The sequence below is a fragment of the Vigna angularis genome, chromosome 1 (genome assembly GCF_016808095.1).
Source record: "Vigna angularis cultivar LongXiaoDou No.4 chromosome 1, ASM1680809v1, whole genome shotgun sequence".
Taxonomy (NCBI): Eukaryota; Viridiplantae; Streptophyta; class Magnoliopsida; order Fabales; family Fabaceae; genus Vigna; species Vigna angularis.
The window spans coordinates 24,768,851-24,783,247 of record NC_068970.1 but is presented as its reverse complement, the minus strand read 5'-3'; the positions used below and the strand labels follow the sequence as shown (position 1 = coordinate 24,783,247).

Below are 14,397 nucleotides of genomic sequence, written 5' to 3'. Positions count from 1 at the left end.
AAAAAAAAAAGAAAAGACTTGGTCTTGCATGTATTAAATCAATAACTTTTTGACAAAGTTGCCTATAATACTTTAAATCGTCGTTGTACAATTAATAATGTCAAATTAATCATTATTGTGGACTTTGTTTAAGAAACAATGAACGGCATAGAACTACCATGTGTTGTAGAATAATTAAGTCAACTAATAGTAATTAGTAAACTAAAACAATTAATTTAGTAGGTTTAGTTAATGTAAGAAAACTGGGGAAATGGAAAGACAAATGAGATTACTTGATTTTAGGTACAGAAACCAAATGATTTTGCCATGATTTGCAATTTCCTAGGAAGTGAGGAATATTATTCTTTTATAAGATCTCACCTTATTATTGTCCCTTTTGTACCTTTACTATACTGGTATTCTTTTTATCACTTTATTCCAATTTTTTAACCATTTCCCTATGTTCATATTTTCTTGCTGACTGTGCCCAGATTGAACATTAGGAACCCAACTCCATATTAAAATATTCATAATGTAAAGTCCTGTGTTGCAATTATCAAGTATCATTTCATACTTTAAGATATCTAAAGCTCTCTTTTTCTGCACATTCGTTTGTCAGATTGCAAATATACAATAATAAATTAGAATTAATATACTTACTGAGAAATTAATATATATTTGAATATCACAAAGAGCTTTGATTGGAAGGACATGCTTTTCTTTCCCACCCTCTTCTTTGTTGCTTTCTTTCTGTCTTTCTTGTCTCCTTGTCTTTCTTTAGCTACTTTTACTTTTTTTAATCCTTTCTTTTCTATTCTTTTCAGCTTTCTTTTTCTCTCATTTTCTTTGCGGGTACCTGATTCTTATTCCTGCTATCTATAGCTCTTGTGATTCTAGACACATATATATATATAATAATGATTTATATATTTCAAAATGAATATAGCATTATTCACCAGAGAGACCTCAAAGTGATCGACCTAAGGTGAACTCCAAATCCAAATTTAGCTTCTTGCCACTTGATTCTGCAATGTCTGAGGATGAGTTTCCATCTGATATTTCATTGCTTTGGCCCTTTGGGTCCATTCCCTTCAATAAACCAAAGAAAATGAAGATCAGAATTACAGAACAACATGAACTAGGGTTCACTTGGTCACTTAGAATTTGCATGTTTCATGTGCTAGATGCAACCCTTTATCTGAGTCAAGTTGGGTAGGTTTAAGTTTCTGTAGTGTTTTTCAATAAAGATTGGCATAAATATGAATTTACCCTTGTAATTAGCATCTCTATGAAAAAGATAGGTCTAGCAGCAGGTTGAATTTGTGAGCAAGAAAGCAACTTTTTGAAAAGTGTGTAATTATTCCTTTCCTTGTCTCCATAATGTACAAGGCTAAATGAAAAGAATAGAACGTGTTCTCTTTTATTGTGAACATATATATGAGTTCAAAGAACTACTTAATCCTAAACAAAAGGACAGATTTTGTGACAGATAATGATAAAGGGGTGTTGAGTAACATTATACAAACCTCAGCAGAAGGCACGTTCCCAATGGAATCAAGGTTTGGCTTCCCATGCAAGAAGGCTTGCCTGCTACAAGAAACACATGGAAAGAATATTTCCCATTACTGAAAGGCATGAAGAAGAATAGCATTCTGAGGAAAGAAAGCAATCTTTTACTGTCTTATTTATAGCTTCTTCTGCTCTCTGAAATAAAGTTGAAGCCATGGCATGTGATAGCTAACGCATCTCAAAGGGTAAAATGACTTTGTTTGGCACCATGATTTGTAGCTATGGTGATTGGCTTTAAGACTAAGTTTCCTAGTTGTAGGACCCCACCAAATCATAAGGAAAGAGATATCTCTCTTTCTGAGGTGGATTTATGCAATCATCAAAATCTAATGTCTTGGAATGGGATTCTTTTACTTCCTTTTTCACCCACTTGCTTGCAGAGAGAGTGTATTATTACCCCATCATGGAGTTTTGGACCTCATCATCGTTTCAGAACAGATACAACAAAGCAAACTGACATGATTTACACCTTTTCTGATTTTTCGACCCTTGCTTTCTTTGTATCAATGGGCTAAGCTCAGAGAGAGATTTTCTGATGCATGAATTCCGCTTATTACATTAGTATTATTTAAAATTAATGGATCATAACACGTGATAAAATAATTATAAAAATATAAATTTTTATATTTGTTCAAGAAAAAAGAAATTAAAAAATAAATAAAAATAGTATCAAATGAATATAAAAAATTTAAGTATGTAAAAGAATAATTTTTCATTATTTAAAGATAAAATGAAATATATAACGTTTTACTTCCAACAAATAAATTCAAACAACCAAGATATATTACTTTAAATTTTGGTCATGATCATAATAAAAGACCCACTAAAAATATTCTTTTTTTTTGCTAACATTCACAATAACGTGTTATTTGTAATTTTTTTTAGAGGAATAGGTAATAATAAATTATGAGTACGTTAGGAAAAACTTTTTCACAAATACTTGAGGAAAAATTCCCCATAAACACTTTAGGAAAAAAAATGAGATATTTATTATAAGTTCAAACTGTGTTAGGTATGAGTTTAATGATCATAGTTTTTATTAATTTTGATTATTTTTAACTTACATAACTAAAACAACCACCTCCTATATACTAATATATAGATGAGCATTCAATTTAAGTGAAGAAACAAACACATTTTTAGTGATTAAATTATTCACAATTTCAGACGTATAATATATTGGTTTTATACAACTTGAAATGTGGTGACCTGTTCATGTATTTTGAATCCAAAAACCGTCTATTTACATATTGCATATATACGACGATTGATCCTTCTCGTACATTTGCTAAAGAAAAAAGCACACTATTTTATATATAACTTTGCAATTACATTGTCGACTGCAATTGCATATTTGCAAGTGAAAACGATGCATTTTGCAACACCAAAATCTCAATCTAAAATCTTTCAAGGGTTATAAGAAGGATAAAGTTGACAAGAAAAAGTTCTCAAAGTAGGCTTATATAGTTATATAGAACTTTCTAACTAAGTATCTTAACATATTATTCATCGTAATTAGCATAACGCCATTACCTTGAAGAGTTGTTCCAAAGGCCACCATTTCCAATATCTTGATTAACACTTGTTCTTGCCTGCCTAATGGATAGATCAGACCTCCTTGGAGAGTTTCTATCAAACACCAAGTCTTCAGAAGTATCTCCAGAAGACCCATTGTCATAAGTATCAGATTGCCCTAATTATAATTAATTCAAATTTAAACAAGAAAATGAAAAAAGAGTGAGAGAAAAAAATTAGGAAGAACAAGGTTACTTACCAAAAATAGTATATACTAGTAGATTTGTTTTCAAACTAAATACAAGTTCAATATATATATATATATATATATATATATATATATATATATATATATATATATATATATATATATATATATATATATATAGTCACTTACCCGATGATGCCGCAGCTCTATCAGTAGTTTTCACTGTTCGGTACATCTGATTTGAATTTGTGAATAATTAGCGCAGGAAAGAAGCTACATTATGTAATTTATTTAGAACATGCATGCATGTTTAGGAAATATTTTTGCATTAATTAATATTTTTAAATAGAAAATATATAAAACAAAAAGTATACAAGTGATTCATGTTTATTTAATTGTATAATACATCACATAAAAACATTAATTTATAGGCACTGGAAAACCTTCATCATCAGAATCTGTTCTTTAGTAGATATCTCATTGAAGAAATGAGAGATAAGAAGGCAAGTGAGAAAAATAAAGTGTATGATAAGAAGAAAGAAAGAAAACCAGAGATAACAACAACATTGAAAAGCTGTGTGAGAATAATATCAAACTTGTTTTACTAATCAATCATTGAAGTTCTAGTACATATATATAGAAGCATTGAAAACTACAAGGATTGATATGTTTAAGCATACATGAATTTAATTTCAGATTATAGAAATAAAGCAAGACCTAAAAAGAAAGGGGTATTTTACTTTTTGAAAAGATTAATCTCGTGACTTTTATCTGTGAAAAATCTTATTTTTAAAATAAAATAGTTATGTTGAGGACAGTGACTTGAGGAACATGTGAAGTTGGGAAGGGAATGCATGGAAGCATGTGACTAACCATGGTTAGAACTGGTGTGGTTAAAAAACATAACTGAGGAAGGGATCATTGAGAAATGATGGTGTTTTGTACTTGCTATTATTTTTTTCCCCATTTTCTTTGGCAGTTTATATAATAATACTAATATATGTTTCTTTATAGCTATGGACTGAAGTCTCGGATTCGCTGCGACTCATTTTGAATTGCAGGGTTTTGTCTTACTCGTTTATGGAAACCTCTCTCTGACTCTCTCACTCTCTCTCTCTCTCTCTCTCTCAACATGGATGGTTCATTCTTCCAAGGAAAAAGCTGTTTATTAGTAGCTTGCAGCAGCAGAGGCAACAGATGAAATAGTAAATGATACGAGAGACCCTCTGCAAGGAAACCATTGGAATTTGCAACAGATATAATGTAGGGTTTTTTTACCAAAGTCAATTAAGAACTGTACCCAACTTTAACTAAAGTGAATAATACAAAGATTAACAATGAAAAGAAGTCAAGATTAAGAGAGATGGGATTAATTAGTAATATACACAGATTAATGATAAACTTAAGTTTGAGATTACCTGCAAGTGAGATTTAACATGGGCTAAAGTGAGATCCTTTACATCCATTAGCTCGAGAACTGATTTGGGTGTAGCCCCTATACCAAATTAGAAAGAAAATGCAGTGGTTAGAAGGAATGAAGATCCATTTATTTTATCTGTTTGTGTGTTTTGACGATAAAAGAAAGTGAAAAGCAAAGTTATGGGAGATAAAGAGGAGAGAAAAGGAAAAGAGAAGAAGGGAAATAATGAAAGGATGATTACTTTCATGGCCACCCAAAAGTTGAACGACATGGACGAAGCGAGCATGGAGTGCAGTGGTCCAACGCATCCTGGGAGCCCTGATGTTACGCTTGGGAGGGAAGCGTGAGAGGAAGGCTGGGTTAAGGAAAGGGGTTGAAGAAGTGGGAGGAAATGAGAAAGGAGGGTTTTGGTAGAGTGGGATTCCTCTTATGGGTCTGAGAAAACCTAGGTCTTGGTGGTGAAAGAAATGGTTTTGTTGGATGGGGTTGTGTTTGTTAGTATTAGCAGTGTTGTTTTGGAAGTGATGATGGATAAGGATTGGGTTGGGGTTAGGGGTGTTGGTGTTTGAAGAACAAGAAGAAGAAGAAGAAGAAAAAGCCCTTGGATTAGAGAGGGAGAGGTCTGTTTTGACTGTTTTTGATTCCAAAGCTCTCTTCCAAAACCCCAAATCCATCTCATCTTCTGTGCTTCTCTTGTTCCAATTACTTGATGTGGGTTTGGTGTTTGGAGGGTTAATTTTCAAGGACAAATCTGGCTGTACTGGGAATAGTTCCATCTTTTCAAAGGACAAACTCTCTATCTATCTATCTATCTATCTATCTATAACTATGTGTGTATAACAAATATCTGTAATATTGTGGTAAGTACTTCTTCTCCTTCTCCTTCTTTTCTCTTCTCTTCTTCTTCGAAGTTGTTGTTTCTCCTAGCTCAATTTCCTTTTGTTGTGCTAAGAAAATTTTGAAGGATGAGGAACATGAATGAGAGGGTGTTTTGATGTGGAAGAAAAAGGTGAGTGAATGGATATTCTAAAGGTGTTTGATTTGTTGCAGTGCAGAGAAGAGATTTGAGATTTAAAAGAGAAACTGTAAACAGAGAGAAAGAGAAAGAGAAAGAGGTATATGGAAGTGAAATGTTGTTTGTTTCGTGTGAAGTATGTGTGAGAAAATGACAGTTGAGTTGAGGAAGAGAGAGATTGAGTGTGTGTTATTTGCTTTTGTGGACGTGGGGGTGGGGTAGTAGGGTAAGAAAGGAAGAAAAGGGTGACAAAAGGAAATGGAATTAGGTTTTTAACTTTTATTCCTTTTTATAAATATTGGATTTTTAAAATATGAAAACTAAAATAATTTGCTATATCACATGCTTATTACTTAACTTTATAACATACAACTTAACTCTGCTTCTCTTTTCTCAGCTAACAAGAAAGAATTACATTTCTTCTTTTACATTTGAGACTCACGGAGGTGAGGAGAGGAGAGGGAGGCTAATAATAATCATACATAAATATAATTCATATAAAATAATGATATTATTTTAACTTCAAATTTTAAAGATTACTTTATATATATATATATATATATATATATATATATATATATATATATATATATATATATATATATATATATATTCAATTTTCTCATCTTTGTCAATATAAAACGTAAACTAATACTTATATTTCTAACATTTTTAATGTTATTTTTTACTATATTTTCAAAATACACTAATATAATATATTATAAATGTTACCAATATATTTTAAAATGTTAAAAATCAGTATATTTTAAGAGCACATCTCAGGAAAAAACATGCTAGAGAATATAGATTCTAAAAAAACATCAAAATTTATTTTTTTGTTATTTATAAAAATAAATTGAAATTATTATTTTATTCTAGTTTTTATATTAAATTATGACATAATAAAAAAAGTATGACTATATCAGTCCTTATTAATGTATTATATAAATTCATGAACGAATTTTTTTTTCATAACTTATAATTAAAATTGTTTATTTATCTTTTAACAAGAAACACAAATAAAAAAATCCAAATTATGTAGAAACTAAACTATTTAAAGATACATGTGCCAAGTTTCAATATAATATATATTTAAAGATAAAAGCTGTTTTGTTCTAAACTCATAAATTTCAGGACCAACCTACCACTCATCTGGTCCTAAAAAAATGTGGTTGTTTCATGAATTGAAAATTTATAAGTAATTATGCGAACTTGGCATTATTGTTGTGTTTAATTATTGTGAATTTTAAAAAAAATTATTTCTGAATATGTATGATATTAAGTAGTAAGACCGTAATTTTCTTACACAATAAAAGAGCACTTAAGTTATATTACAATAAAAATGTGAGAAAATATTTCCCAGAAAATTATAATTTTACATTAATTATTTCAATTTTTAAAAATATTCTAAAAATGTTAAAACTTAACCAACATATTTAGAAATGTTGCTAAATATAAATTCTTGATAAAAATATTTCTCTGAGAAAATGTCACCATGGAAGAACTTATTTTCGAAATTTGATTCCTGAAATAAGCAATACCTAATTCTTTGAAAATCACATCATGCATTCTTTTATATTGTTGTCACTTTCTCTATTATAATGAACCAACAAATCAAAGATATATGATTATTATACATACACGTATGCGTTCAAATCGAGGACAAAATTTTAAAGTCAAATATACCCTCTATCTTCTGTACAGAAAATTGAAATTAATTATTTTAGAAGGGTAAATTTGTCTTTCCATTATAGAATGTACCTGCGACTGCACGCATATTTGACTTCTATTGAGACACACATACCAATAAGACAGACATAATAAAAGAGACACAAAACCCAAAAAGAAAACATTAATATAAGAAGATTGTTTTAAAATTTATGAGTGAGTTTGGTTTATCATGCATTTAATTTGGATTAGATGGAAAAAAATTTATTTTTTTTAAATATGAATTAAATTCAACCACTTACTTAATATTGATTTAAATGAATTTAGGTTAAAGATAGATTAATCTATATCAATAATAGTATTTTATTATTTTTATTAAAATTATGTAGGTTAATAATATGATTTTTTAAATATTAAAATATTATTTAATAATGTTTATATATTTTGGATATTTAATTTATTGGTTTATCAAATTATATAAATTATCATTTTAATTATATTTAAAAAAATAAGTTAATAATCTAATTTTCCTACATTAATAAAATAAATCAAATTAATTCACTTTAATTATATAATAATAAATATAAAATAAATTAAAAAATAAAACATGTGAATCAACTTATCTAATCTATCGTTGAGGAATTAAATTAGATTATAAAAATTTTGATTTATAACAATCAGTTAAATCCACCTATAAACTAACTTGTATAGAGCAGATTAACTCACTTGACATTCTTTTGTAAAAAATGAAAATTGTATGAAATCTTTGGATAAAAAATTCAAATAAATTGAAAAAATCTGGTTATATCTGATAAACTGTTAACTAACTTTTGAATGGAAAGCAAAGTATTAACTGAAGGAAGAAGAATATATAATTATATATGGTTAGAACATTTATGAGAAAAGAATGGCACTGTTCAGAAACAGAATTATCCTGATTGTCCACTGTAGATGATATTTACTTATATAGAATGGTTTTGCTTGCAAGTGAGAATTTGGTTGTCAGGAATTCCAAACCTAAACAGGATTGGTTTCGTTTTTTTCCTGAACCCTTTTTTTCATTTCGAGTTTAATTAAAAATAGTATATTTTAAATAAAGTAATATAATATTTTAAGATGGAGAAAAATAATGTAGTAATATTTGTACTGTTTTGTAAAATTTTGGACGATAAAAAAAATTATATGTATATAAAATGAAATAATTTTTATATTTATATGTATATAAGATGAAATGATTTTTATATTTGTGGGAGTCCAGCCAAATTCGTCTAAATGAGAGTTATATATACATAAGATGGGGAAACATGCTATATTCTGACTTTCATTTCGATGAATTTGGTTGGATTACAGTTCAGAAGTCAGTTTCTCGAAAACTAAGTTTTAAACATGCATTAAGTTTTTTTTTTTCAGGTTAGAATTCAGTATTTGGACAATCGAATTTTGATCTTCAATTTCATGAACGTTGGCTAGGCTATAGTTCGAAATTCGATTTCTTGGAAATCAAGTTCCGAACATAAATTTGGTGAACTTGATCGAGCTAGTGGGAACTCAGTTTCTGAAAAACTGACTTCCAAATCCGATTTGTATTTTAATTTTGTTGATAAGAAATCAGAATTCGGTCCTTAAGCAGTCGAATTCCGACGTACTTTATGTTTAATAATGGTCGTGCTGGTAATGGGAACTCAATTACCAGGCAACCGATTTCTGAATTGGCTTTTTTTTTTTTAATTTCATTAAAATAAAGAGGAGGAGGGGAAAAAATAAAGTTATATGTTTTGTAATGAGAAAATATTTACCTATAGTTTTTAATTTTGTTAAAACTTTTGAAATAATTTTTCTAACTTTTATTTATTAAACAATAGGAGATGGGAATAAAAATTACAAAAGGAAAAAAAGGAAAATTGTATAAGTATATGGAAAAAAATTGATTTAATCTTACTTAAACCATTATATGTAAATGGATTTATGCATCGATGATCTAGATTTTACATTAGTTAACCTAGAAAATGAATACTATATTGAAGAGTCATTAGTCATGGCATCTCACAAAAAACAAGTGTTTTATATCAATGATCTCGTAAACAATAGACAGTAAGTGGTGTTCCAAGACAGAACAATGCATGGTTTTGATGATAATAATGAAGTTATTGTTGATATTAGTGAAACTCCATCTTTCTCATCAAATATGTCAACCTTGAATGTCGATAATAAAGTAGATGACGTCCATGTCATACGTGATTATCACCACTAAGGGTTGTGGGAGAACATTCCAACTTAACAATGTATAAATTCAAATTTTAGATGTTTTTTCAATTTTTATTTGATATTTTATCTATTAATTCTTACTAACACTTAATTATTTGAATATGAATATGTTTAGTGATGCATCCTCTCATGACCTCCCACCTTCACAAGGTGAGGACGAGATTCATACTCATACTAAGGCATAGGACTAGGTTGAGTGAGTATACAACTACCTGCAATGTTGATCATAGGCTACCCATTCATTTTAATATGATTACCTGTAAACCTTTGGGGAAAAATAACACAAAATTCATCAATTATGTGACCTTCCTCTGTAGAAGCAAGACATCCGTTATTTGTGATGATTAGGACCACGTTCCAGAGAGTGTGAAGAACTAAATATGACAGAGTATCTTATTATGAAATCTTAACTTATATAATTTATCGTGAACATATATAACTGATATTTAACATATGTCATTGATTCTTATTGTACAAGTCACATATGACCTCCTAAACACTAATTTGTTGAAAAAGAAAATGGATTTCATATGCTAGAGAACAATGGAAAAATTTTAAGATTTGCTTACAACTCATTATATATATGGTTCCAAAAATGACAAAAATCATTGTGAAAAGTATCAATTTCTTGATGAGGACACATGGCAAGCTTTTTAAAGAGAAGCAACTATATCCTACCTTTTAGGTAAATTTATATTATATGGAGGTTAAACTATTTATACTAACATATTGTTAACATAATTCATTCTTTATACTTTGATGTCATAGCCTATGAGGAGAATTGCACAGGAGATCGTAAACAAAATCTCCATCCCCATAAATTGTCTCGTAGGGGTTATGAGAAATTAGAGTAGAAGATAATGAAATAAATAATTACCTTTAATCCTAGTGGGATCTCCATATGAGTATGACAACCCGTCCTTTTCGCCATTATACATGGAAGAAAGCTCGCCAAATACCATCAGGGGAGTACACATCTGATGAAGTAGTAGGCGTAGCTAGGCGCATTGTAAGTACCTTTAACATATGATATCCCATATTTATTTGTAGGATGAGTTGGTGGAGCAGAGAATGCAAGGTACCTTCACTCCACAGGGTCGTGAGGACATATTGGCGGTTGTCATTGGTCATACAGAGCATCTTGAATGTGTTTGTGGTGTTGGAAAATTTGTTGGCATCCATCAATTCTTTGGTCTTTTATCAACTCATCATAGTAAAGGCCATGTCAATGAGGAAGTCTTCAAGTCTATCAAAAAAGAAATCATACAAGAGATGAGGTAGAAGATGAGCGAGATTAGGAAGAAGGATTGTGATATGCAGGCACAAGTGAAGAAGTACTTTGATATGGTGGCACAATTGTTAGTAGATGTACGAGCAGAGTTATCTTCTCCCTCAAGCCAACTTAGGAATCCTTATCAACAACCTTCTCTTATTTGTATAAGCACAAATGAGAGTTGTGATGTTTCCCCTCTAGAGGTTTCTCCTAGTGACTATAAGTTGTTAAGTGATTATTCCCTTTACTACTTTGTGGCTTTAGGTAATTTGTCTAATTATATTGTTTTACATGTACTTGTTTGTTGAATTATATTCTTTGATCTATTTTATAAATATTATTTGGTTAAGTAAGGTAAAATGTATACATTGAGTCAATCATACACCATGAAACCATTACAACTAATATCATGAGAGTGGTGGTTGTAGATGTTCAAGATGTTACTGCTCAAGTCTCGGTGCCTACTCAGGAGGTTGAGACAATGGGAAAATCTCTGAAAATTTTATCATTTGGCCAAATAGATTAACAAAAACAATTGTAAAGAAGGTAATTGTCCTAAGTATTTTCAGTTATCACTAATGGAAAAATCACATTTTATGACGTAGAAAAATCACATATTATGACGTAGTTTTTGGGGACATAGTTCTGGACGTTATAATATGTCTGCACATTTTATAACGTATCAGAAATTTACGTCATAATAGCTTGAACATATTATGACGTAGTTTCTGAAATCAGTTATAATATGCACAATTTATTATGACAAATTTTCATTTGTACGTCATAATATGGCGAAATGTATTATGACGTAGATGTATTAGTACATTATAATATGTGATGTATTATGATGTAGATATTTTTATCAATCATAATATGTTGAATGTATTATGACGTACAATTTTTCACCTATCATAATAAATTGTTTTCAAAATCAATGTATTATGACGTACATTATTTAATACGTCATAATATATGTTTTAAAAAAATTGATTTTTACAAATTAACATCCAATGAAATTATAATCATATTCCTGTTCATCCAATGAAATTATAATCATATTCCTGTTCATCCAATCAATTTATAATCAATATAGTTTCAAATTAACAAAATAAATGAAACTAACAAAATGAAACTTAAAAGTGGAGCCTGTGTACCCGTCAAACACATCAACGCCTTCCTCCCACAACATTTTTAAATCTTCAACTAGCGGGCTTAAATAAACATCAATGTCGTTTCCTGGTTGTCGTGGACCAGAAACCATTAAAGACAACATGATGTATTTACGTTTCATGCACAACCAAGGAGGTAAGTTGTAGATCACTAACATGACAGGCCATGAGCTATGTCTACTACTCAAGTTACCGTATGGGTTCATTCCATCTGTAGCAAGTCCAAGCCTAAGGTTTCTTGGATCATTTCCAAAATATGGAAACATAGAATCTATTGTCTGCCATTGACTACAATCAGCTGGATGCCTTATTTGACCATCTCTTTTATGTTCATCTGCATGCCATCTAATGAGTTTTGCATCTTTGACATTAACAAATAATCTTTTAAACCTTGGAATTATAGGAAGATACCACAACACCTTTGCTGGAACACCCTTCCTCACATCATCTTCGAAGTCACCATCTTTTTGCTTGTATCTTGATAACCCACAATGTGGACATTGATGTAACTTTTCATATTCCTTCCTATACAACACACAATCGTTTGGACAAGCATGAATCTTTTTATACTGCATATCCATTGGACATAATATCTTTTTCGCATCATAATTAGATGTTGGCATTGTGTTACCTTCAGGAAGAATGTCACTCACTAACTCAAGCAATTCGGTGAAACTCTTATCACTCCACCCATTTCTTGCCTTCACATTAAACAGTTTTAATATTGCCGACAATCGACTGTATTTAATGCACCCCGAATACAAAGGCATTTCGCATCACTATACAAAGTTTCATACATATGTGATCTTGCAAAGACATCATCTCCAACATCACGAATCATTTGCTCCAAACCATCTTCCATAACGAAATCCACTTCTTCTGCTTCAGTTTGAGACACATGTGTTATTGGCACTTCTACTAATTCGCCATGCCATGTCCACTTGGTGTAGCTCCTTAGGAACTCATCACAAAACATGCTCTCGTATTACTGCAATGGGTAGTCTCTGCTCGTTCAAGCAATTCACACATGGACAATAAAATCTTCCATTATTATCTACTACATTCCTCGTAGCAAATTCAATAAATTGTTCCACTCCTCTCTCATATTCTTCGGTTGTTCGTTTAGAATTTATCCAACTTCGATCCATATTAACGTTCTGTGCCAATGAACTGAAACCAAGAAAGTGGTGACACTTTAACGTTTATTTAACGTTAGGCTTTGTAGAAAGCTACAACGCAACAACACTATAAAGCTACAAATAAGAAAATTTATTTTTAAATTATGGGATGACATCTTTAAACAACATACTAATTCTATGCCTTGATTTCATCCAGAATACGTGATGTATGAAATTACCCTCTTCATGATGAAAAAACAAAGGATGTTGGGTTTTCTCTTTTCTTCACTAAGGACACAGGTGGAAAGCAAAAAAAAAAAGCATGAAAATGAATGAGAAGGGTATATAGGTAAATGTAGAGCAATTGACCATTGAATTAAAATAAATAGAAAATTGGTTTGAAAAAAATGTAAAATACTAATTTAGATGCACTTTCAAAAGTTTTATTTTTCTAGTCAAACTTAAATAGAGATATTTTAAACATTGAAATAAAAAAGTTTTTTATTAAGATATTTTTAAATTTTAGGCTTAATTTAATAACAAAAACCTATGATAAATTTTATAAAGGGCTTTTCTAGTATTGCTCTGTATCAAATAAAAATATTTAGTTAATCTGATATATATATTTTTTATTTGAATTAATGGTCAATATGTTTGTATCAACAAATCTATAATGAACCTAGTAAAATGTGATATAGTTTTAATTAACATATGATTAACTTTTTAGCGTTTTATTTATTGTAAATGTTAAATTATTCTCCTTTGTCATTAAAATACCATCTTTCTGTTTGTTTGTCTTAGTGTAGCATTTTTTACTGTAGCTACGTCACACCCATATTATATGGGTCTGACATTGGGTCGTTTTAGTTTTTAATATCCTTTAGGTACTTATTATTTAATTCTTTTGTTTCTTTTTGCTAAATAAATGGTAGGAAGTGAAGGATGCAAGTTTTTACAATTCTATCTTTGCGACACTTAATAGTATACATATGGAAATACCATTTCCTAATTTCCATTCTAATTTCTTGCTAATTTTGAATTTTTTGGAAGATACTTAAATGCTTGTTTTTCACATTTTATTTTTGTTTTTGATAGTTACAATAGTTATAGGTCCACCTGAATGTTTTTTGTCATTGTATATAGCAAAAGATCAGATTGTGGAATTGTGACTTTATGTCTGGTGGTGGTGGATGGTATT

General features: G+C 29.9%; 1 protein-coding gene across 2 annotated transcripts; it reads right to left on the bottom strand.

The window, feature by feature from the left end:
• Nucleotides 1–524: 524 nt before the first annotated feature.
• Nucleotides 525–5,871, bottom strand: LOC108320906 (probable transcription factor KAN2). 2 transcript variants are annotated; one of them, XM_017552537.1, is made up of 6 exons: nt 4,933–5,871; nt 4,690–4,766; nt 3,461–3,506; nt 3,082–3,241; nt 1,506–1,569; nt 525–1,068 (listed from the first exon to the last, which is right to left on the bottom strand). In XM_017552537.1, the coding sequence occupies exons 1-6, from the start codon at nt 5,465–5,467 to the stop codon at nt 946–948; spliced, it is 1,005 nt and encodes a 334-aa protein (XP_017408026.1). In that variant the 5' UTR covers nt 5,468–5,871; the 3' UTR covers nt 525–945. The 2 variants fall into 2 exon arrangements, with proteins under 2 accessions (XP_017408026.1, XP_017408097.1); XM_017552608.1 differs by having other exon boundaries at nt 1,506–1,566.
• Between the last annotated feature and the right edge of the window lie 8,526 nt (nt 5,872–14,397).